Source organism: Crocodylus siamensis, chromosome 1, assembly GCF_052110815.1.
Source record: "Crocodylus siamensis isolate JL-2025a chromosome 1, ASM5211081v1, whole genome shotgun sequence".
Taxonomy (NCBI): Eukaryota; Metazoa; Chordata; order Crocodylia; family Crocodylidae; genus Crocodylus; species Crocodylus siamensis.
This window is the reverse complement of record NC_143395.1, coordinates 172,109,547-172,135,964: the sequence shown is the minus strand read 5'-3', so window position 1 is coordinate 172,135,964 and position 26,418 is coordinate 172,109,547. Positions and strand designations below refer to the sequence as shown.

Genomic DNA, 26,418 nt, shown 5'->3' with positions numbered 1-26,418 from the left:
CAAGTGCTTAGAAATGGATTCCTTGAGTACCTGCTCCATGATTTTTCAAGGGACTGTGGTGAGGCTGACTGATCTGTAATTCCCTGGAAACTTCTTCTTCCATTTCTTAAAGATGAGTACTAGATTTGCTCTTTTCCAATCATCTGGGACCTTCCCCAGTCACCATGAGTTTTCAAAGATCATGGCCAGTGGGTTTGCAACCACATCAGCCAACTCCCTCAACATCCTCAGATGCATTGCATCTGGCCCCATGGATTTGTACACATCCAGCTTTTCTAAATAGTCCCTAACCTGTTCTTTCACCGCTGAAGGCTGCTACCTTCTCCCTGAACTGTGTTTTCCAGTACAGAAGTCTAGGAGCTGACCATGCTTGTGAAGACCAAGGTAAAGAAGGCATTAACCACTTCAGCTTTTTCCTCCTCATCTGCCACTAGATTGCCTCCCCCATTCAGTACAGGATCCACACTTCCCCTGACGTTCCTTTTGTTTCTAACATGCTTATAGAAACCTTTTTTGCTACCCTTTATGTCCCTTGCTAGCTACAACTCCAATTGTACTTTGGCCATCCTGATTTCATTCCTTGAGCCTGAGGAGCCTTCCTGCAGCGAAGGAGCCAACCCTCTCCTCCAAACCTGCCCCTTCCTCCCCCCCAGCTCTGGGGCTGTTATCAGGAAACAAGTGGGGAAGAGAGAGGGGGATTGAGCTGCTGGCTGGGGTTTGTTGGGCCTAAGCTGGAGAGAGGAAGCTGGTGGGGGCTGCGAGGGAGGGGGGTCTCTGATCCACATGCCCCTACTCCAGCTCAAGCCAGACAAACCCCAGTTAGCAGCTCACTCCCCGCTTCCTTCCTTTCTGCTGACATCCCCAGTAGAGCCACAGATAGCTGCAGAGTGCTTTCAGGGTGCCAATCATGCAACAAATATAACTTCTGTTTGTGCCCTTTATGTAAAGCAGCATTCCCCTTGTGAAACAGTTTGAGAATAGATTGTAGATATTATAGACTTTAAACATAACATCTTCAGTAGTCACTGTAGTTTTAAGTGGCCAACTCCCTTGATAATTTTCATTAGGGTCTTTGGAGAGATGATTTTATGCAGGCATTTCTGTTTAATTTAGTTTATTGTCCAGCACAGATATGCTTTTAGTATAATTTGGATTCTATACATTACAACACCAACTGTGGCGATCATCAATGTGCTGGTCTTCTACCAGAAGAATTCCAACATATTCTATTTGGCTATGGCAATGTTCTGGCACAAGCCTGAAAGAATCATTTTATGTATCAGCTTCTAGTAATACCAACCTCCTGTCCCCCACCCCCAAAAAACCCAGCGTTTTTATTTTCCCCTTGTACTGTATTCATCTGTCACCAACAATTAAGCACACAGATCAGCGTTTTTAAAATGTGTCACTCTCCAGCAAGGCATTCACAAACCATAAAGCTTAACCTGCTTTAAATTAAGTCAGTGATACTGTTGGCTTAGTCTTTAGTGGGGCTGGAAATCAGACCATGAGACCCAACATTTTTTAAAGCAGGATATAAATGTTCACAGAAATAAAGTTTTACTTGAGTGAAGGCTAGGAGCCATATAGGGGAAGGACTGATTTGTGGGGAAAGTATCAGTGTGGGTCCTGAAGCTGTTTTAGAGCTCTGTAGCTCATATCCTGTTGCCTAGGTAATTTCTGAAGGAATTTAGGTAGTAATTGCAAAAAGCCTTCTGTAAAAGCTTCAAAATCAATTCACATACCATTGTCTACTGCTGCAGGTTCTCCGTTTCAAAAGGCTGTCACTTTGCCCAGTAAATGCTAGCTGCTTTCTTTTTCTTTCTTTCTAAATCAAAAAAGAACTTTTTGTCCTTTTGTCATTTTTTGATGACTATGATTTCTTTTTGTTATAACTTGAATTTTTAAAATATAATGCTTAGTCTAGGAAAATTGATTCAATGCCAAAAAACTCAACAAACCATAACAACTCCCTTCCTTTGGTTTAAAAAATAAGATTGTTGATTGTGAATAATATACTAGCTATTACATCTGATGAAAAATAAAGTAATTTAAAGGAAGAAAGTGAATAGTTACAGACAACATAAATCTACTACCCTCATAAAAATAAATTATTCTTATCAGGTATAAAGCAGCACATATCATTCCTGATTCTGACCCAAGGTAAATACTGTTTTACCTGTAATCTCATAATGAAGGTATAATAAAAAAAATTTTGAAAAAGAAACAAAAATTGGGTACTTGAAATTAATAACACAAGAACCATATACACCATGGAGTAAGTACATTATGAGCACTGTAAAATCTTTACAGGAATTAGAAATTGGGTAATTTTTTCTGGACTCTCTAAGCTCTATTTGTTTAAAATGGAGCTTTAATTGTTTTATTCCCTGTACTATGTGAAGACATGGGGTTTTATTTTAAAACAGCAGTTTTTGTACTGGTGAATAATGTTTGTTCCTGACCCCCCGTCATTCTAAGCACATCAGACAGTATGTGTTTAGGGGATAGCAAAGTTAGGCCTCTGGCAATGTTACATTTTTTGCATGAGAAAAGTGTTAACCAGGTGATAAATAGTAATATTTTACATGCTAGGGCTTTAAAATGTTACCAATGAGTGGGGAAAGAATGGAAGGGGAGGCAGTCAATGGGTGTCAGGTACTCTGATTAGATAGTCCAGCCTCGGCCAAGTACCTCAGCAGCCATACCTGTAATAACCCTAAAATAATGAACTTTGCTGCAGTTTAAGAACAGCAAACATCTTAATTGGCTGCTGGGAGCATTGCCTATCCACTTAGCACCAACTGTGCCCTTGGGTTTGCAAGCCAGTCAGCAGTTCTGACTCAGTTCTACTGTGGCAAGCTTGCTGGTACCTGACCCTTGCTGTGGCTTATTTCTGGACTTTGGCTTGGATTTCCCTGTGAGTCTGTTTTTTGGCTTATAAACTTGGTTTAGCTGTGCTCTTGGATGTTGCCCTGTAGATTATCCCTTGATGTTGATGACTAACTTCATGGGGGACAATCTCAAACCATAACATTAGACATTGGTATTGTGCATGAGCCGTATGACTGGATATGTATTCCACCTCACCTCTCCTGTTAAGTACACTAAAATGCTCAGCTTTACAAATGGCCCTTGTCTCTTTTCCAGTCGAAACTCCCTTACATAAAAAGGAGTGTGTATATATGTGGGTGTAATTATATGCAGAAAGAAAGAATGGCCCAGTGGTAAAGGCAGTATCCATAGACTTCCTGTGTGGTCTTAAGCAAGTCACTTAGGCCTGGGTGCTCCAAGAAGATTAGGTACTTAATTTTCTTTCATTAGGAATGCACTTCTCATTTTTAGTGGTCTTGTTTTCTTTTTAAAATAAGGGGTGAAATCAATGCAAGTGTAAGTGCTTAAATATCTAGGAGAATCTCAGCCTCTGTGCTTCTGTTTTCCATCTGTATAGTGTGGTTAATAGTCTCTTTACTCTTCCAGGGAAGTTATGAAGATAAATAGATAAAGATTATGAGGCACTCAATGGGGACCATATAAGTACTATAGATATGTATGCACACACACCCCACAACTTGCCAGGCAAGAGAGAGTTATACACTCTGGCTATGAAAGAGGATTAACTGTAAATTTAAGTAGTCTCATGTGCTGAATATAAATCCTGAGATAACAGAATTTTTTAAGTGTGTTCTACCTACCATGTATGGGCATGTATCCTAGCATTTTTGTTTTGTGGCTTGTAAATGTTCTAGTCCACTACTGGTACTTCTAAACAGGTGATTTTTAACCTCAAGGCAAGAATTTTTCTGGATATAGCTGTACCCCATATCAAAACTAATTTCACTCATTTTCTAACTGGATACCTATTTGAAATTTCTGGGTTTGTCCTGTAAATCATGTGTAGATGTTTGTACATCAGTGCTAATATTATGTTGTATCCTGCTGCATCCTTAAAAGGATCTCATGGATCCCAATTGAGAGTCACTGTTTTAAAAACTCTACCATTACAAATCATACATAAAAATAATAACAGATGCATGTGATATTTTGGGAACAATCTAGTGGAGGTACTATAGAAGGCCCCTAGAAAGAGCAAGAAAAAGTGCTGGCAAACTGATACCAACAGGTCTGTGGTCCCAAAAGCTATTGTTATCTATTCTTATTTATTGCAACTATGTCCTCTATGTATCATGTTTCCTCCTGATCATTTGATATCCCTTTTTTCTTTAAAAAAACAACAACAACAAAAATTGATGCAGTTAACATGAATACACCTGGTCTTTTTAATTTATATTTCATAGCCAGTGGTTTCAGGTGTCTCAGTTTACCTAAAAGGAATAGAACCCCCATACCTACATTTTCCTGTTGGAACCAGGAATGTAGGTACAATAAGCATAATTCCAACAACTCATTCACCATGTCTATATTGTCCAGTAACAGCCTTGTATGCATCCATACACTAATTTAAATGCATCTTAAAATGAAATGTGTTCCTAATTCTTGGCACCACTGGGTAAGCAAATATGCAAATACCAGACTCTTGAGGCTTAACAATCTTTTTTTTTTTTTTAAAAAAAACCCATGAATTGGAGACCACAGATTCTGATAGATATCATCCATAATGTTTCTATCAGAGCATTCCATTTAGGTTTGTAGAGGCAGGTGTTCCCTCTTCCTGTAATATGCAGATGCCATTTGCCTAGAAAGAGGAATTAGTGTAATTGAAATGCATAGCCAGGAGGGCATATGATTCATTTGCAGTGTTATCACAAAAAGAAGAGAAAAATCTTGGGTAAAATTTCGCACTCTTGAAAACAAATAAAATGTGATATTATGTGTATCATTTGGGTATTTCCATGGAAAGGGCATGGTTGATTGCAGTGACAAGAATATTTCCTTCTGGGAAATGTACTATTAGAGTTATCATCCTCCATTATAAACATGCAGCCGTTCTATTTGTGTAATTTGGTACAAGCTACAAATCTTGGGCAAAGGGACACTGCTTCATCTGGAGATGTCATTTCACTAGGGAGTTTATCTCCTGGTGTGTCGGGGTGGGGAGAGGGGCACCAGGCACCCAAACTAAAAATAATTAAAGGCAATCTGACACCATATAGAGAAGCAGTGTAAAGAAGCATTTCAAGTCAGTTTAACAAATCAATAAATCAAAATATTTTGATTGAACTAATCTGAAACAAAATAGCTAAGTTTTATTATTACACTGAAAAATAGAAATATTTTATAAAAATAAAAATGTTCTATGCAGAAAATTTGGTTTTAGTATCACAGATTCCTTGAATGGAGAATTCTAAGCCATTTCTATTTGGAACTATGGCTGAAATGCAACACTGATCACTAGTCTGGGCAATTCAACTTGACCACAGGGTCAGTCCAATTAGGAATCAGTGTTGCTCCATTTTGTGGTAGAACAGATTGATATGGGGCACTGAATGTATTAATGTGAACAAATATGCACCATGTAGAAAGTGAGCAACTAAAAGAAACAAATGGGATGTGTCTACATGAGACACTATGTTGCTACAGCGACATAGCGTTGGCAGGTACTAACCATGACTGCATGTTGCTATTTTGCAGTAGGGCCAGAAACAACTGGTGCAGTGCTGAGACCATGCAGTACTGGTGGTTACTGCACAGACATTTAGTACTTTAGTGCTCTGCCCACCCCGACCACCACTGTTGCCATGTTTGCTTCCTGCTTGGGGCAAGCTGTGGAATAAGCCCCTTCTGTGCCCTCCAATGGACACTGGAAGGTGGGGGAATAACCCCCATCCCTCTCCCCCCCCAGGGGCCCTGGCAGCTGGTGTCTGATTGTGTCACCACCCCACCACCAGCAGCTGGAGGGGGCAGTGCCCTTAATGGGGGAAGTCATAGTGTCAGGGAGTGCAAGTCCCTTCCCGGTGGGGGGACCACTGTGCGGTGAGGAGGTGCTTACAGGGTTCTATCCCCCTTCAGGCCCTGGTGCTGCCACATGCAGTCTGCTGCAGGTCTGCCCACCCTGCAGTGGGTCCCCCACCAGGAAGGCTCTCATGGTCCCAGACACTATGACAGGGGCTGCTGCCCCCATCAAGGGCCTTGCCCCCTTGTTGCTGCAGCAACCAGGTGAGGGCATGGCCAGAGACTGGCCAGCAGTGCCCCTTAGGTGGGGGGCAGAGACTGGAGTTATTGCCCCTCTCTCTGGTGTGCATTGGAGGGGGCTTGTTTTGCCGCTTGCCCCAAGCAGGGGGTGAGTGGTGGCGGCAGTGGCTGGGGCAGGCAGATCCGGCTGCAATCCCTACTCCCCATCTCCTCTGCCTCTGGGGCTATGGGGGCCTGCTGCTGCAGTAGTGAGTGGGGAGCTCCTGGAAGACCCAACTTGGGTCCTTGCTGGTGGGACAGGGAGGTGGGAATTAAACCCCTCTCTGGCCAGACCCCTGCCCCTGCCATTTTGAAACTGGTTTATGTGCAGATTGTAACAGTGACCACAACTTATTCACAGCAAACTTTTGACTGAAACTTAAGAGCTAAAAGCCATTAGAAATGAGAAAAAAATGCAAGGGAACAAAGATGGACAAAGGAAAAGAGATACGTGCGGATTTTTTACAACAAGAATAAGCCAGAAGATGACAAAATCACTCCTGCAAAAAATAGAAAAGTTGGAGAGCATTTAAGATAAAAGTGAAGTCAGATTTAGATATGAGGAAATCAGGAAGGAAACGCTGTGGATGATAGGATAAAATGCTTTAATTGATATATTAACCAACAGAAGTAAAAGATAGGAACAGCACGGAACACAAAATGTTTAAGTAAACTATATGAGTGTGCACATGATGTGCCTAGAGGTACAGAGAAACAGAGGAACTGTAAGATATGCCATGAAAATGAGGAATAAAGAGGAAAAAATACACAACTGAATTGTTGCATGATACAATTAAACAAAAAAAGATCAGTTACTGAAATGCAGTAGTGTCATTGATCTTAATACATGAATTAGTGAACGTCCTGAGAAAAGTGAAAAAATGGCAAAGCAGCCAGGGATGATAGCATAGTTGTAGAAATGATAAAGAAACTAAATGATGAATTTTAGAAATTTCTGTTACATTTCCTAAGTATACATGTAAACCATATCCATTTGAACTGTATTGCCAGAAGATTTCATGCAGCATATTTTCACATTGCTACCTTGAGTTCCAGATGCCAGTGTGTGGACAATAGAGAAGGATTAGTAAAACAAGCCAAATTCTGAAAGTTCTCTTAATAATAAGTGATAATATAGGAGAGTTTTGATTTAAAGATTAGGAGTAATTAATTTGGATTTATACCAGATTCATATACCAGAGAAACTATATGTATCTGAAAAACAATGCATGTCAGCTCAGGAAATTTAGATAGGTTTATCTTTGCCTTTTGAACTATGAAACAAATAATGCAGAGATGAAAAAAAAAAAAGAGCTTCAGTGTGAGATCAGTGTGATCAACAAAGTCAGCAAGCAATTTGAAATGAAGAACAATGCTTGAAAACCTAAAAGAAAGAAAGATCAACAGTGTGACATGTCCAGCAAATGTTGACCAGTGTACTAGTGAGGTACTTTCATTAAATGGCAGATGGTCAATGAAATACTGAGATCAGAATCAGAATTCTGTAAATACAGTCTGCTTTAATAATCTTAAGAGTGCTTGGTGCTACAAGAGGAAGTTAGAGTAAGGATTAGAACTGTTAAATACAGTGTATGGTCAACCCTCCTTTAGGGGTGTCCATCGAGAGGGACACTGAATGATGCCTCAGGGCCTTTGAGTTCTGGTATTCCAGGAGCATGCCGAAGGTTAGCTGGATGACAACAATAAGATACAGTGGTTATATCACAGATGATAGCACTGACTGCAGAACAGCTTTTTAATACAGGCAGTTCTTGGACTTACGACACAATTGGTTCCTGAAAACCGCACCTTAAGTTGAAATGTAATTTGCACCCAATTTACCCATAGGAAACAATGTTGTTAATGGGGGATTGGTTCCTGAACCAAGGCCCAATACCCTATTTTCACCAAAAATAACCCATAATTTTGTACACAATCAATTATAGATGAGTAATATAGCTACATTAATATATTTATATTGTAAATAACAATCATATTGATTTGGAAGGACTTCTTTGAGGTGACTTTGCTGGACTTTTTGAAGGGCTCTTGGTTGGACTTTTTGAAGGATTCTTGGCTAAAGTCTTCTCAGGAGTCTTGGCTGCAGGTTTTTCTGGAGTCTTGTCTACTTTCTTAAAGAAAGTGTCCAAGGAAGTTTGGACAGATGTTCTCCAGGGAAACGGGTGATGCAGTGAAGTTGTTTGCTGGCATCACGTCACATCGGATCAAGCGTTATAAAGTCGAAACTGACATCAGAAAGTTGAAACAGAGTGTCAATTTATAAACATTTTAAGTGCAAAACGTAACTCGAAATATTGTAGGTCAAGGACTGCCTGTATCGTGGTCTAGAAGAAAATGCAGTTTTGTGGATACGTCATATAACAATCTTGCAGGAGTTTCTTAATGCGACTTATACTAAAAGGTAAAATATGAAGAAGGAGAAGAATAGAGTGGGCCACATAGTGAAATTGACAGGAACAAAGTATAAAGTAGAGACACGGAATGTGGGATGGGACTTAGAGCTATAGTGTTGAGTGTACCTGACAACCTTTGGATTGGAGACATCATTTAGCCAGCCTGTCAACCAGTTTGCGGGCTCTCAAAAACAACAAGAAAACATGAACTGTTTGGGCAGACCATTTGTCTCTACTTTACGGTAAAAAAAAAAAGATTCAGAAGTGACAGTCTCTAATTCTCAATATTGCAAATAAAGCAAGTAGACCTCTGGATATAGTTGCATAAATAAAACAGCCATATGGATTCCTTTCAATAAGAAAGAATTTACTAGCTTCAGTGAAGACTACTTGTTCAAAAATATTTCTGGGTGAGAAATTATAATAAAACCCCCAGTCTTTTCACCAGGATATGAATATTTGGAATAATAGAAAAGTAGGGCTGGAAGGAACCTCAGGATTTCATCTAGTCCAATCCCCTGCTCAAGGCAGGACCATCATATACAAGTGTATGTGTAGCCCAGGCATGGGAAAAATCTGGCCAGCGGGCTGGATCTTGCCCATGGAGGGATTTTGTCTGGTCTGCAGCCCAGAGGCCAGATTCTATTTCCTGGCAGTAGCAGCTCCTTTGGCTGCCTCTGCCAGGCCTGGCCCTGTTGCCGGGGCACCCAGGCCCATCCTCCCCTGCACCCACTGCTGGGGTCAGGACCTGTGCAGGCAAGGTGTGCAGCTGGGTGTTGGGATGGTGCCATGGGCCCACAAGGAGTGGCATCTGGGGTAAGATGGGCAGGCAGGGCCAGGGAGACCCTGGTATCACTGGGCAGTGACAACATTGGGCCAGGCCAGGGCAGAACCATGATCTGCTGCCCACACACCTCTGCAATTCCAGGATCCCCCTGACGACCAGCCAGCAGCCAAGTAAGAAGCTGCTTCTGAGGCTTGGCCAGGATCATGCAGTGGTGACATCATGGGGTGGAGCAGAGCCATGATCCACTCCCTGCATGCCCCAGCCTGCAGAACCCATGGCCATTGCAGGAGTACATGGGGAGTGAATTGTGACTCTGCCCTGGGCCTGGGCCTGTGCTGTTACCACCCCATGATTCTGGGGCCTACTTGGTCCTGCCCACCTGTCTTGTCCTAGGCACCACACCCCATGGGCCCATGGTCTTATGGCTCTATTTTACCCTGCCCATGCAGGTCCCACCCTGGGAGGTGGGTGTGGGGCAGATGGGCCTGGGTGCCCTGGCAGTGGGGCCAGGTCTGACAGTGGCAGCTAAAGGAGCTGCTGCTGCCAGATCAGCTGGGAAATGGAGTCTGGCTGCGAAGTTGTGGGCTGGGCAAAATCCCTCCAAGGGCCAGATCTGGTCCTTTTACCCACCCCTGGTCTAGCCTATTCCAGACAAAACTGCATAAGGAACCCTCTCACACATCTACTAAGGCCAATGTCTGAAAACAACAGGAACATCTTAACTATCCACAGGTAAAGTAAGGGGATGAAAGCATTCTCAATATCCTGCCACTGAAAGAGTAGGAAGTAGTTTGGTCAAATATGCTTTACAGATCCAAAGGAGAGGACCATGACCCCTGCTACAGAAGAAGAGAAATCTCCTCTTCCCATCACCTCCCCCCCAGCAGTCTGTGCTGATCTGCCTTCCTGATCCCGAATATGGCTGACCCTGAGCAGAGGAGAAAGACCCTTTAGCCAGGAACCTGAGGATGCTTTTTAAATGACTGAGTCATCATCAATTGGGCATCAAAAGCAAAAGTTTGTCAGTACTAGAAACAAATGTTGTTTGTTATATCTTCATTGAAGATATCCTCCTTTTGTGGGTGTAGATGAAAAATAAAATGAGAGCTTTGTAATATAGTTTTATGCAAGAATTTTTTGTCGTTTAATTTCAGGCTAGTTTGTGTCCTAGAGACTTTTAAATCATAAAATTGCATGGAATTTGTACTTTTGCATGTTTATTAAGCAAGTTGTTATTCATTATAGAAAAAATTAGAAGTTGATATTTTGAACAGTATTGGTTTTGTTCATAATGAAAAAAATATCCATCTAAAAAGAATATTTTAGTCAAAGGTGGGCCTTTCTCAAATGGAAAAAATTATAAAAGTTTTCTTTCTTATGTATGTGTATTTGAAATCAATTAAGTGAAATGAGAAAAATTAGTAAACCACAATGTTTCATTAAGAAGTAAAGAATGCTTATACTACTTGTTCTAGTACTTCAGCCAAAGCTAACAAGTGCCTCCTAAATGTAAGTTGAGTCTTGGGTGTTATTGGATGTCTTGCAACTAAAACCATGTAATGTTTTATCTTGTTTAATAGACCTATTAGTCTATATTTTCAATGCCCTCTCACTTTTGATTCATATATGAGTGACTGGAAACTACCCTTTTTTTAAACCTGTCAATAACTACCTGACAGAGCTAGCATACTCTAAATGCATATAAATCCTTGGGGTATTAGAGGCCCACTTGGCACTTATCAAAACATGAAAGTGATTTTATGAAATTGGGAAGTCATGCTATGCTTTATGGAGTCCAAAAAGGACACTGATGTTGCCTCTGTTGAAGGTGACCCAGTTTTAGAACTAACATTTTAATTCTGATCTAGTGCACTATAGACAGAGATTGGTAAAACGCTCTTAGGACTTTCAGCAGGAATCTTTCCACTAGCTTCAATAGGTTCAGGATCAGTTTCTTGCAATGTGTGCATGAACCATTCAAAAGCAAGGCTAAATCTAGGAGCCAACTCTGTGGAATGAAATGATTAGAAATACAATATAAGACAAGAGATATGATGAACCTTGCCTTGCATAGGGCTAGTGCCTGTGTGCTTATGGTGTTGGTGTCAGGACATATGTCAGCAAGCAGGCTAAATTATTCCCGGCTGTTCTTGGTCACCTGACTGGGTGCCAGCAACCTGATTACTTCCAGCTGTCCCCAAATTCCCTGTACAGGCATGGCTGTCTGCTTATGAGCGACAGCTCTTCCAATGCCCAGCAGGCTACTTAAGATGAGATGCTTCTCTATTTAGTTTTGGGCTTCTACCTGTTGATTCCTAATTTCCCAGTTCATGGTTCCTGCCTGCTTGTCCTTAGGTTCCTGGGTCCCTCCTGTTGGCTTCTTGGCTTCATCGTTGTTCCTGCCACTAGTTCCTTGTTCCACACTTCAGCCTGAACCACCCTTGTGCTGGCCTCTTACAGATATAGCTGCCTAAACTAGACCCCCTGGCTAATGACTCCAGTTTGGATCCCTACTTCCTGTTTCTGCCTCGTGGTTCTACCCATGGCGACTGCCTGCCTGCTTCCCTTACAAATCTTGGCCTCCTGACCTACCTGTTCCTGATCCCCTTACTTTAGGTGGGACCCTAGCTTCCTGGCCTTATCTGTTTCTGATTCACTGGGTTGTGACCCTCTAGAACCAAACCCCAACTGTCTATGTCCAAGTTGTATCTGATCTATGTGCAGGAACATGAGAATTCAGCCATCCCTGAGCAAATTTCCATTTACAGTCCCTATCCAGGAGAAGAGATGATGGAGTGGAGAATGGAGTGTACTTGTTGCTCATTTTAGGAGGTAGTTCAGTCAATATGACAGAGTGGGAAAAGAGACCAGCTCAGGACATGGTGTAAGGCAGGTATGAGCCATGCAATACACCCTTAAGGCAACAGGAGCCCAGCAGAGATGCAGAGAGGCCAACAAAGCCTACTAGTCTGAGAAGCAGAGTGGTGATTGAGGGGACCTAGGAGGGGCCTGGTGGTGATCAGTACAGGCTCAGGTGCATTCAGAGCACATGTACAGCCTCCCTTATATAACTTTCAATAAGAGCAAGGCATGGCAGGTGAATGATCAAAAGGAAGGGCTGCAGGTGAGCCAGAGAGGGGCCACACAGCCACCAGGGGGCATCACAACCACCCTGTCACCATGGGATGGCTACCAATACCCTGGCCTAAATCATCCTTTTGAGTATGATCATCTGGCTTCCTGCTCGAACAGGAGAAGGTGGTGTTACCAAACTTCTACTTAATAGCCCAGTAGTTATTGCATTCAACCAAGAAGTGGGAGATCTACTTCGTTCTTGGTCCTCCTCACCCTGAATGGGTTCAAATTTCTCTGGAGAGTACTTTCTTCACCGGTATGTAGATTAGCTGGGATAGGGGACATTCTCCACCCCTCCTGTTGAAGCTGTACTGCTGCTTCCAGTTGAGAAGTTAGTACTGACATAGCACAGCCCTATTTTGCACATAATAAAGATATCCTCAGATGCCTCTGAGGTTGACAGGGTTTCTCTTGATCTCACATTTGGATTTAGGCACCTAAGTGCTTTTATGGTGTTGGCTTCTACTGTTGCTGATGGAGCAGAAGAGCAAGATCTGCAGTGAATGGGTGTGCTGCCAGGGCAGTTATTCAAGTAATGTTGTGAATTTCTGTTTCATCAACTGCAAATAGAAGAGAGCAGCGTGATACTTAGAGGCATGTAGTGGTGTCCCTGTGGTTTATGCTCTAGTCTCAGCATGATGTATGAGATGTATTTTTGCTCTGGTTTTAAGCAGGACCAGCATGCTGATGTCGTTTTCAGACATTCAGAGCATTCTTTTAGACAAAAGGCTGAGCAACTGGATCAACCCCAAACAATACAAGTACATTTCTTCTCCTGATTCATAAATCAGAGAATATCTTACAGGATGAGAGAGTAAGGACAGAATTTGGGAGCAAGTTATGTAGCTATCAGGCTTATTTGTGGCAGAATGTTATGGCACATAAGAAATAAAGCATGAATGATTTGCGTGTGATGGAAATCTCATGCTATACCATTTCAACTGGGGCAAAGAGCATACCAAAGAAGAGTTATAATGATAGACTTCCAGAACACACTGTACTCTTTAGTCTATAAAGTGACAATCCAGCCAAAGAAACACTGCAGGCTGTTAATTGGTAACGTGAGAACCTTTCATGTGTAATTAATTAAAAGGGGACGCATTGTTTCTACATGAAAAATTGTCATCCTGAAGAGCACATAAAATATGCTAGATGCAGGTAAAAGAAAAGAGAGAATACTTTTAGGTTCCTATGCAAAATATGTCTCTAGAGATGTAAATATACAAATCTGAATGAGAGAGAATTGTTCTCATAGTAATTAGTAGTAGTACATTACAAACAGTTCCTTGATGGCACGTCAAGAGACTGAACAGCTTTCATGTGAGGTGTTTGCATAAGATCTAGAAAATAAAGTGGGAAGACAGAATACTAAACACAGAGGTACTGAAGCATGCAGGACTGACACATTTATAAACCACTATCAAGAAGAGGAGGTTGTGATAGATGGGCCATGTCAGGAGAATGGGAGGAGAGCCCATCCCCAAGAATATTTTGTATACCAAGATTTGAGATGGCTCTAGAAAGTGGGGGTGTCCTCTATGGCAGTACTGCTACATGTGCAAAAACTATATGAAGGCATTCAGCATCAGCGTAGAAAGCTGGGAGAGCACACAGAAACCTGTCCAATCTGGAGGGAGCATCTGGCACTAGGTGCAGCTAAACATGAAGTGGCTTTCATCCAGAGGAAGCAAAGTGAGAGAGAAGAAAGCAGCATGCTGTAAACTTGGACTCCGACTCAGATAACATGTGGATCTGTGAAACTTGTAACAAGCTGTGTCACTCTCAAATTGGGCTTGTCAGCCACAAGTGGATTCATAATGTGTCTGATTAGATCTCTTATATGTACATCATAATCCAGAGGATTGACAGTTGCCTACTAGAAGCAGTCTTCTACAGGAAGCATATTCTTTGAAGAGTGGAGGAGTGCAAAATGACCTCCTGTTTGTGGTGTCAGTATGTTAATTTCACTGTGAACCACTGACATTGTATGGAACTGCATCAGGTCTACAACCCCCACACCCTCAAACAAAAACAAACAACCCCTCATCCAAAACAAGGGCATTGCCAAAAAGCAAAAGTGTGATTTTTATATACTTAGTATATTGATTTTGAATTACACTGAGGCTTCCTAGCAGTTGATCCAGAGAATCTCTTCATAGCACACAGACATATTTATGAAAGGAGACTTAACTAGAGTGTACATTTCTCTTTTTTGATTTGGCCACAAGTGCAAAGAATCTAACTTTATTTTGAATTTCTGAGTCAAATTTCCTCTTGCATTGTGAGATATGTTTGGAGCCATAAGGTGGAGAATGAATCAGTTCTGACTCTCTGAATGCCAGTCCTCCGTGGTTTTAGCCCTGGCTCTGGTTCAGTGCAGAGCACTATATTTAATTGTCCTGTGCTGAGATTGTGAGTGGTAACAAAGAAGGAAAGGAAGAAAACATCTGCTTTTTCAAAGACCAGTTGATGTCTCAGGGACTAAAATGCTTCATAATCATATGAATCATAGTTGCATAACATCATGACAGAGTGGAATTAAAGTTGTTTGGGGGCCCAAATTGTGCACTTCCATAGTTAACTTGTTGGCATTTGTTTTGACTATAACCATGCTTCTGATTTTGGGTGTGTGCGAGTGTGGGGGGGTTATTAATGCTTGACTTTGGGTTTATCATCAATATAATTTTTTACCCTTTACTATCGTTCTGTTTTTCTCAGTCATAAATCCATGAAAACATATTTTGGGGGAAATTTATATTAGGCTTAATTCATGCATATTGAGGCAAACTTGGGTTTCCTGGAGTTCTTTTTTTGTGTGTGTAGTTATACCAAGAATGGTTTTGGTCATTGTATAGCCAATGAATGCCTTGGAAGAATTCAATGCGTGCAACAGAAGTGTAGTTAGTTTTGGATATTTTTCATTTTTGAATAGTCTCTATAAGTTAAAATCTTGTAATAACTATACATTCTTAATTTGCTATAACAGTTAAACACTTGATATTTGTTGCATACACTTGTTATATACTTTTCCAATCTACTACTGAATCCAGAACATTCATACTCAGGTTTTATTTAAAATATTATAAAATTTAACTGTGTGCTTATATGCCTTTTGAGATTTTTGCATGAAAGGCTTTGGTTCTGATTCATGTCCAATTTCTATACATGAGTAATACAAATAAGCAAATGTACTGCATGAAGAAACTCTGCCTGAACCAGTGCTCAAAATAATTAAACAGAAGTTTATATAGATACAAAAGAGAGTTTCACTCACTGGTAATCTCTAGTATCCAAAAGTTCATAGGTCTGTATTATATCCCATTGAGTAAAAAAGATGAGTTACATCTAAAAACAATATAACACACCTTGTAAATTCTGAGGAAGGTTGGTTGAAATGTTTAATCTAGACTATTTCTGAAAGATAACTTAATTATTTTGATTAAACAAAATTATTTTGTTGAAAGCATATTTTCCTTGTAAAATATTTAAAATTTAAAACCAAATGCTTAAAGCCCAAAACTTTTCAGTTTCTGGCTAAAGTATTTTGACTTTTTTATATTTCATAGTAAATTTTCTGTTGAATTATTTTATTTAAAAAATAGCTTAGGTTGAAATTCCGCATGAAAAATAGCACAGCTTTGAGCCCTGTGGTGTAGCAATCCCCCAGAACAATGTGATTTTTTGCTTAAGAGACAGAACTGGGACAGAGAATATCCGGTTTTCATTCTGCAGTATGCTTCCTGTATGACTGAATGAGTCACTTCAGAGGCCAATCCTCTGAGATGCTTGGACTTGAGAGTATTTAGTAGGGCTGTGCGAAACAGAAGTGTTCCATTTTGACCAGCGTTTTGACATTTTGACAGAACAGTGTTTTGCTTTGATGTGGAGGTGGGGAACTACTGCAGGCCTGGCCAATAAAGCTACTGTGCTACCAGTTAACAATGAATCGTGATTCACTCAGGGACCAGCTCAATACACAGTAGCTAGCTACTACATAATGAGTTAATGAGCATGGATTAACACCTACAAAACCACAGACTAAGGAGAGGAAATAATCAATACAGACAATCAACTGCCCCAAGACAGAGACAGTCAGTTGCACAAGCACTCATATCATGAGTTTTGTCTGTCAGCAGCTAGGGGTGCAGGCCCCCCGAGCCCCTCTGCACCTATCTCCTTAACATCTGGCAGGCTCAATGGCCGCAGAAGGGCCTAGCAGCCAGGCCTTCAGTAGTTTCCCCCACAGTGTGCCCCAAGACAGACACAGTTGCACAAGCACCCATGACAAGAGTTTTGCCTACCTGTGGTGAGAGGTGCAGGGCCCCAGAACCCCTGCACCGATCTCCTTGACAGCTGGCAGGCTTTGTGGCCACAGCAGGGGCTAGCAGGCCTGCAGCTTTCACCCTGCTGCACCTTAACATATAGTGTCATCCATGTCATGAGTTTTGCTTGTCCGCAGCCTGAGGTGCAGTTTCCCCCAAACCCCTGTGCCTATCTTCTTGAAACTTGGCAGGCTTCGTGGCCTCCACAGGGGCTAGCATGCCTGCAGTTTTGACCTTGCTGTGGCTTAACACATACATGTGACCTGAGTTTTGCTTTCAGGATTTGGGTTGCTGTTTCTCTGATCCCCATGCACCTATCTCCTTGAAACATGGCAGGCTTTGTGGCCTCAGCAGGGGCTACTATTTCTGCATGTTTTGACCCTGCTGTGACTTAACACATATACATGACACAAGTTTGGTTCTCAAGACTTTGGGGTGCAGTTTCTCCAAACCCCCTGCACCTATCTTCTTGATACTTAGCACATCTGTTGTTCTCAGAAGGGGCTACCATTTCTGCAAGGTTTATCCAGATCTGGCCAGAAATGACAAAGTTATAGGCTGTTTCAACCTTCCCCCTTATAGCCTATGGGTGAAATGTTGAAACAGCATTGAAGCAGTGAAACTTTTCGACTTGCCTCATTTTGTTTCGAGGCTGTTTCAACCACATATGTTTCATTTCAATTTGCTGTTTCAGCCTCGAAACAGGTTGAAACTGTGTTGAGACAAAATTGGTGGTGAAATTTCGCACAGCCCTAGTATTTAGCATCTTGCAGGCTTGAGTTCTATATGCTTTGTACCTCATGTTTCCCATTTTAAAATGGAGCTAATATGTTTATTAAGGACGGAGGTTATTTTAGCTGAAATGCATTCAAGTTTGTAAAGTGGTGTGAGTGCTGTTTTACTTTGTCTGCTAAAACTTACATTTGTGCACAAGAAGGACCTAACTTTTAATTCTCAAGATATGAATAGTTTCTTTAATGTACAAATCCCCTTCTTGCCTTTTCAATAACCAGTTTTATACTGTCTTCTTTGAAGAAACAGTTCATTGTGATCTTGGTTATGAATGTAAATAGTGAATTCTATAAGAGTTGCAGACTGTTTCAAAGCTTCCTGGTATACATTTTTCATTTTTTTAGTTATTATAATTCCCATTTTGGAGGGTCAGATCCAGTACCCTGTACTCAGGCAAATCTCCCCTTGAAGTCAATGAAGGTTATCGCCAAGTGATTTCAGTAGGGGATTTATGTAAACAACAAACTAATATTTAATCTTGGTGGTAGTTACTCCAACAAAGAAGGGGGAAAATATATATAATTGAGATAAAAATTCCACTGCAGAAGGAAGATAAACTTGTTAAATGTCAAAAGCTTAACATTAGCAAAAATCCAATCAGAAGGTTATGTCCCTAACAATATACGGTGTCTATCCATCAGGGGCCATTTAAACATTTCCTGTTCCTGCAATATTTTTTGACTGCTGGATTTACATATATGTAACTAATTTATAAACAGCTCAAGTTATTTGTAATTTAGGCTTTGGAAACATCTCACCACGTACAGAAGGTGGAAAGATATTCTGTATCATCTATGCCTTACTGGGAATTCCTCTGTTTGGTTTTCTGTTGGCTGGAGTTGGAGATCAACTCGGAACCATATTTGGAAAAGGAATTGCCAAAGTTGAAGATACATTTGTTGTGAGTATTCTAAATATATATAGCCCTGGATGATACTTACTGCTCTAAATATAGCAAATTTGTTGAAAAAATAGAGGAAAATGATTAAGAAAAGACCTGACTGTTAATGTTTGGCAAGAGCGTTTCAAAGGTCTCTGTAGCTGAGCATGTTATCCAACTTCGTTGATTGTGAACTGGATGAAGTTCAAGATATTAAACCTTCAGATTTCGTTTCCTGCAGTAATTAAGGCTGGGAAGAGGAACAGGATCCAAATCAATCACATTTTCCTTTGTCCTTAAAATCCTCTAAAGTGTTGTTTGCTATAAGATTTGTCACCATTAGGAGTTAGGAGTTTGTTTTAAAAAATGACAGCACTGAACCACATAGAAGGAATTTAACCAGAGAGTTTGGACTAGAAACAAAATTGGAATCCTAATTTTAAAATTGTGATCTTCAAAACTCCACTCATCTTCTGCTTAATCCTAGGAAGACATATATCCAGAGATATTCTTTGTTTTTCAGATTTGTGTTCCCCATGTACTTAAAATTCCCAGAAGCACTTTAGACTTGGCCAGGGCTAAGATGTGTGGTACTCTTCTCACATCTAAACCCGATCAGGCTGTCAGCTGTTCTGGGATGGGAGCATTTTCACTCTCTCCCATTGAAGCTATTCTATTTGTGCTAATCTAGTGAGTCATGCTCTCTCTCTTTCTCTCTCTGTGCCAGAATGACTCTTTAATTACTCCATAAAAAAGAAAAGTCTTCAATATCAGGGGCTGAAGAAGAGCCATTAAAGAATAATCTATAATTTGGGTGTTAGGGAATATCACAGGAAGTAGGAGATATGGATCTGAAATCCCTCAAGCAAGGGAAACCTTTCAGGCATCCAAGTCTGCCATCTCCTAGGTGAGTTCTTTAAGCTGTTGTATAAAAGAGGATGGCTACAGCACCAGCAAGTATGTATTCCAAGATAGGATAGAATCCTATTCATTTGCATTTTGCAAGAACAGTCTTAAGTATTCAACTATAGAAGAGAGTTACCATGTATGAATCCTGAGTGGTAGAGGGCACTAGTAGCTGCAGCCCAAAATAATACTCTGGAACCCTGGAGGGTTCTATGAGCTCTCTTTTGTGAATCCTTTTCTGTGCTCCTAACTTTTCCCATACATTGCATAGGGAGCCTACTTCCTTAGAGCTGTGGGATTTTGTTATAGGATATGAAACCTAAGAATTTAGCATGGTTTCACTGATTCTTGATATGGCTGAGGCTTTCCTCCTGTTTATGCATAACTTTACTGAGAACTGGATTCGTGTTCAGGTTAATAGGATTGCTCACATGTGTAAGGTTACTCACATGCAGAACGGATTGAAATCTGAGTGAGTCACTCCTGTTTGTATCAGCCTTTCATCTACAGTAGCAACAGGGCAGAAAAAATGTCCTTTAAAGAACAGGAAAATGTAAGATTGAAACATTTGAGAGGAAAAAAACACTGGTGCAATTGCTAATCTCAAACATTCAAGACCCATTACCAGGGATCTTGGTTTTCTCTGATTAAAAAAAATCCCCAATTTTTTAATTAAAAAAAGGAATCCCAAATCAACATTTTTGTGTGATTCAAGTGAAACACAACAAACAAACAAACAAATAAATAAATAAATAGTGATGTTTCATCTGAATCATGGAAAAATGTGGAATTTGGGTTACCTTTTTATATCTGAAAATTGAGGATTTTTTTAAATCAGAGAAAGCCAGGTTCCCTGGTTATTACTAATACACTTTTTTACTCAGCTTTAATAAATTAAGAGTATTGCAATCTTACATGATTCTGTGCTTTAAAAGATATATATATATTTGTGCTGTTACTACTCAGTCTATGCGCACAGGCTTATATGTCCAAAATGTAAAGAAAGGGCAAGAAAATAGCTAGGGCTTTGGCTAGAAAACTCCCATTTAGCTGGAAAGGAAATAGAATTCTATTCTGTCTTTCAGACAAGTAAGGGGAATAAAAGACCAGAGATTTTTGGTTCAAAGCCATCAGTTCAACCATAGACAGGTTATTGGTGACCAACAGCCATTCGCATTCAGACTTGGTTGAAATAGTAGAAGATTCCATGAGTATTTAGTCATCCATTCCACTTCTATTTCTCTTCAAACTCCATAAAACTCTATAAAATTATTGCTGCTGCAGAATATCAATGTTTTAAAATTTATGATCAGGTCTATATGCATCTACTAGCTAGTTGTTTTCCTATGTGGAAAGGGCCCTGCACTCTTGCTTTGTTTTCCAAATCGACAGGTATCTATATCAGGGGTGGGCAAAATACAGCCCATGGTGGGTCGTTGTCCAGCCTACAGCAGGTCCTTCAGTCCCACCTGACCCAGCACTGCCTGCCCATGGTGCATCCTGCCACCCACTTGGCATGCAGCAGGGCTGGGGCAGCTCTGTAGCTGGACTGCCTTTCTAGGCAGCCAAGGCAGTGGCTCTTTCCAGCCACTGCTGCTGTTGGCCCCAGCCCTGTGGTACCAGTGGGGACCTATGTTGCACAGCCCTGACCTCACACAACCTGCACCTGCTCCGGGTTTATCCACCCAGGCTAAGCAGCGGCAGCACAGGACAGAAGCTGTTGCTCAGCATGGGAGAAAAGCAGCCCCTCCCCCTCCCATTGCTGGCCATTCCCGCTGCAGCCTATGCTGGGCTGCCTCGTAGCTCCTCTACACTGGCACTACTGCCTCACTGGGCAGCCCAGAGGTGGCAGTGATGGCTGTGTAGATGCAGGGCAGCCTGGTGTGGGCTCTGGGTGGCTGCAGTAGGAATGGCTGGCAGTGGGAGGGGGAGGGGCCACTTTTCCTCCAAGCTGAGCAACAGCTTCTGTCGTGCACCACTTCTGCTCAGCTTGGGCAGGTGAGCCTGGAGCAGGTACAGATCATGCAGAGTCAGGGCTGTACCGCGTGGGTCCTCACCAGTACCATGGGGCTGGAGCCAGTTGTGGTGGCAGCCAGAAAAAGCCACCATCACCTGGGTGGCCTAGAAAGGCAGTCCAGTTGTGGAGCTACCCCAGCTCTGCTGCATGCCTGGTGGTGGCAGGACATGCCATAGGCAGACAGTGTGGGTCAGGGCTGTGCCCTGTTTCCAGCTGATCTGACTTGACAGGGGTGAGTCTGGAGCAGGTGTGAGGCAGGCTGAGGCTTTGCACTGCTGACAGTAGTGGGCATGCCTCAGAGGGCATGTGGGCTTTGGGCTGTTGCGGGGTGGGAGCGGGTGCTGACTGGCTTAAGGAGGTATGTGTGGGGGGCTCCCATGTACACCCCACCATACCCACAAACCCTCCCCTGCAAACCTACAACCACACCCTCCCCTCCACACAATCACAGCCCACAAACAGTGCAGCCACCTGTACTCTTTCCCCCACAAACCCCACACCCCTCCCCACATGCACCCCCCACCACACACCCCATCCCTCTGCTGGGAGTCCCACTTACTGATATACACACACACACCCCCTACCACACACATACACCCCCAGCTACACTCCCCCTACACACACCCCACAGCCCCCACAAACCACAAATCCACTCACACACACCTCCCCACATCCCCACAAACACTCCCCTACACAACCCCCCATACCTATGCAACCACATTCACACATACCCCCACACCCTACATATACATACACACACACATGCACACAGACCCCCACAAACTGCATATCCCCCCACACTCCCTCACAATATAGAAGAATAAGACTTCATTTTGAGCTATTATGCAATCCCCTCTATAAACACCACACAATCACACACAAATCAGGACAAAATAGGTTTAAAAATAAAATGATATGTTGTTGTCAGTGTTTGATTTTTAGTATATAATTTTTTTTTCTGGTTTCAAGATGGCAAACCCCATTCCCAAAAGAAATACTTCTTGGATCAAGGGGAGGGACTTCTGGCATCAATGGTCAGGGTAAGGGGCAGGACTTCCGGTCCCAAGATGGTGACCAGGGGTTGGGGCAGTTGTCAAGGGGCAGAGCTACCTTTGTGGCCCTCAACAGCTTGTTAAGCGGCCCTCCACCCAAAATAATTGCCCTGATCTATTTGATGAAAACCCCAGTCTAAGTAGCACCAGTTTGTTCCCTTCTTGGCAGTCTGTTTGGCAATCTTAACTTCAAAGAATGGATTCTAAATAATTCTGTCATTCTTAGATTTAGTTCTCCAAAAGAGACTGAGAAATGTGGCTATACCAGCATTGGGAATTTTATATTAATATTCTCCAGCCTGTGCCTGTCTTTCAAATGACAGGGGAAAAAATATAAGAACAAGACCACCATTAACTCGTTAAGCACTTTGCTAATTTCATTGATTGTACACAAAGTAAGCTTTAACAATTCTATTGTCTTTAACTAAATACCTGGTTTGTGGGTGTAATCAGATGGGTAAAGTGCATCATTTTTATTCACAGTTGTTAACAAGCACAAAGATAATAGATGCATTTAATTGCAAGAGAAAATAGCAGCCACAAAATTAAAGGGTGACTGAAGGCCATTAAAATTTTTAATCAGCCTGTCAAACTTTTGTTTGATTAATTTGCTTATCAGTTAATATCAGGGAGTGTAATAAATGCCATCCATTGAGACTGAAAGAAAATCATATAGTACTTACAGTTCAACATTGTTCAACATTGATTGTTTGCAAATGTTTCACAGAATATTGACATTTGGTTTGAAAAGCTGTTTCCCTGGAAGACTCAGAATGACAATATTCTGTCTCCTCGGATATCACTGCAGGTTATAGATTCCTAAGTACAATGACACAACTTGATTAACAGTAGATATTCTTTCTTTCCCTTCCCACCTTACTTTCTTTCATAGAAATGGAATGTGAGTCAGACAAAGATTCGCATCATATCAACAATAATATTTATATTGTTTGGCTGCGTACTGTTCGTTGCTCTTCCTGCGGTTATATTCAAGCACATAGAAGACTGGGACACACTAGATGCAATTTATTTTGTAGTCATCACTTTAACTACCATTGGATTTGGTGACTATGTTGCAGGTAAGTTTTTGTCATAATATTGTAACTCACCCTGAATCCATAAAATGTTATATGGAATTTTCAATAATGATAAATAACAACACTCTTGTTTATAACCTGATCAGTTTGTAGGTAATAGGTAAATAATACAAAGGCAAGATTTTAGCAAAGAGTTTGAAGCTATCTGAAGTTCTGCTTGACAGGTATACAAGGCATAGGTAGGCAGTGTTAAAATTGTAATTATTTGCAAGAAAAGAATGGTCTTAATTTATGTATCATAAATAACTTATTCCTGTGTAGGCTGCAGGAACTATAAAAGAATTTCCCTGCAACTAAAACTCTGGACAGATGTGATTCAATCAATAGGTACTATTTATCTTGTGAACTCAGGCTGGGGTCCTGTGGAAAAAATAGACTGCTCATATAATGAAAGACTATCATCATACATACCATGGTGGAGCACAATTGGGGTGCTTCCCACTTAGTGTGGGCTGCATCAGGCTGGAGAAGTGCCTGCAAGGAGGGCAGCTGGAAGACACCCCTGAGTAGCCATTTTAATGGGGAAGGTGTGTGGCAGAGTGCCAGTGGGGTGCTCACCACTTAAGGCACAACTCACAGAAAACATCTGTGAGCGATGGGACATGATAATGGGGAGGTCAGAGTCAGGTGAATACTACCCTTTGATATCAAGGCGCAAAAAGGGCAACCTCCCATTTAAATAACATCCTAATTATTTGACAAAAAGGCATGGCAGGTGAGTAAGGTGGGGGGTGTGCCCAAAGTCAGGTGGGTGGGTGGCATTGTAACTGGGCCCTGGAGGTTGCCCCCTGTCACATACATACAAGGGGGACAAATTACGGTTGCAATCTTACTTTTTGCGTATTTGATCTGTCAGCCTTAAAACCTTCCAAGGATGAAGATTCCTCCATTCTCTCTGGGTACCCTGTTCCAGTGCTTTACTACCCTCCTCATGAGAGAGTTTTTCATAGTATCTAATCTAAACTTCCCTTGCTGCAACTTAGCTAGGGACAGACATTAAAAAAGCATGAGCCTGAATTGATTCAATCTTTGCAGGTTAGTTCAACCTGACTAGGCTAAATCACTTTGTAAATGCACAGACATCCCAGGCATGCAGATATGTGCCTGCAGTGGCTCAGGCTAGAAGCAGGGGGGGTGGGGGGAGGGGAGTGCTAGACTCTTGCGCACTGCTGAGCTGAGGGGGCATGGCCAGGCTCTGGTAGGATGCTCTGGTTAGGGAGGGGTTCCCTCCCTTCTGACCAGCCTAGCAGGGAATTGATAATACAGTGTTTACCACTCCTAATTCAGTGATTATCAGCCCATTAAAAAAAAACAGAGGGACATTACCAGCTACCTGTTGATTCTCCCTTTGTCCTGTCTGCCACAGAATGTAGGCAGCATGTGGTCTGCTAGCTAATGCGTCGACACCTCTCAGCAAGGTAGAGAGGAGGGGGGATTGTGAGAGAGAGCGGGGGGTGGGGGGAAAAGCCTGCAGTCTGCTGGAGCTGCAGCCAGGGAGAAAACGGGAGGGGACAGCCCTGCTGCGGAGCAGAGAGCCCTGCCCAGCCAAGAGGGCATGCCAGGATGCTGGCAGATTCTGGTTTAGCTTAAACCAGCAAAGGGTCTGGGACAGACATTGCATAAACTGGTTTGACTCAAATCAGTTAAGTCTGATGCTATATTCCACCAGGTTTATCTCAAACCAATTTCAGCCATTTTCAAACTGGTTTATGTGCACTTAACATCTGTTCTGTTACAGGTTTAAACCAGTTTCTGATCACTTAAACCAGTTTATATGTAATGTCTGTCCCTACCTAGCCCTTGAAACCACTGCTTTTTGTTCTGTCAGCTGCCACCACTGACAACAGTCTAACTCCATCCTCTTTGGAACCACACTTCACATAGTTGAAAGCTGCAATTAAATCTATCTTCAGTCTTCTCTTTTCCAAAATAAATAAGCCTCTCCTTCAGCCTCTCCTTATAAATCATGTTCCCCAACCCCCTAACCATTTTTTTACCTTCTTCCTGTGAAATTCCCATTGCTATATCTGTTCAACTCATGATGCTTAGAGTGCACATGCCGGATGGCTTTATCATGGTGTTTAGTGTCTATGCACCTGCCCTTTAAGCTAGTGATGAAGACAAGAATGTTTTCTACCAACAACCTGGAGAAATTGAGAAAACTCACAGGAAGAAGACCATTATAATACTTGGTAACTTCAATGCAAGAGTTGAATGTAGTTTTGAGAATTGGTCTGCTATTCCAGGCAAACATGGAATTGGTAATATAAATGAAAACGTCAATCGAGGAGTTAAAACTCTGTGCCAGTCAAAACTTATCTATTACCAACACCTACTTCACTGGGTCAATCATAAAAAGACATTGTGGAAGAATCCAAGATCAGGGCACTGGCACCGATTAAATCTAGTACTGACAAAGTATAACTACCTGAAAGAAATCCTGCACATGAGATCTTATTACAGTGTTGACTGTGACACTGACTATGTCTCAATCTCCTGCAAAGTCAGAATCAGTGACAAAAAGATCCACTGTTGCAAAACTACCAGTTGTCCTCAGACTGATATCTGCAAGCTAAAGACATAGAAAGATGCAAACTATTCAGTGAAAAAACTGTGAAAGCAAGTTTACATAATAACTCAGTCACTGATGCTTGAGAAAGCTTCAAGCTATCTATCTAGCCTGTGTGAACAGAGAACTATTCAATTCAAATTCAGCCAGTTTGGATGCCAGAGATTCGATCTGGAGATCCAAATCATTTTTCTGATTTGATTTGGCTGAATTTCTTCAGAAGATTAGGAACTGATTCAGAGATTCGACCATAGAGTATAATGAGGAATCAATGAAATATCTGTAACTTTGTTGCCTTATGGCTAATTTGAATGA

The 26,418-nt window shown here is 41.7% G+C and overlaps 1 protein-coding gene across 1 annotated transcript in view; it reads left to right on the top strand.

Annotated features, from left to right (window-relative positions):
* KCNK2 (potassium two pore domain channel subfamily K member 2) overlaps positions 1-26,418 on the top strand; it is a 147,028-nt gene that overhangs the window by 72,682 nt on the left and 47,928 nt on the right. The window contains exons 4-5 of the mRNA XM_090048959.1: positions 18,323-18,483; positions 23,330-23,516. Coding sequence (XP_089905085.1) covers positions 18,323-18,483; positions 23,330-23,516 — 348 coding nt within the window. The remainder of the gene's footprint in view (positions 1-18,322; positions 18,484-23,329; positions 23,517-26,418) is intronic.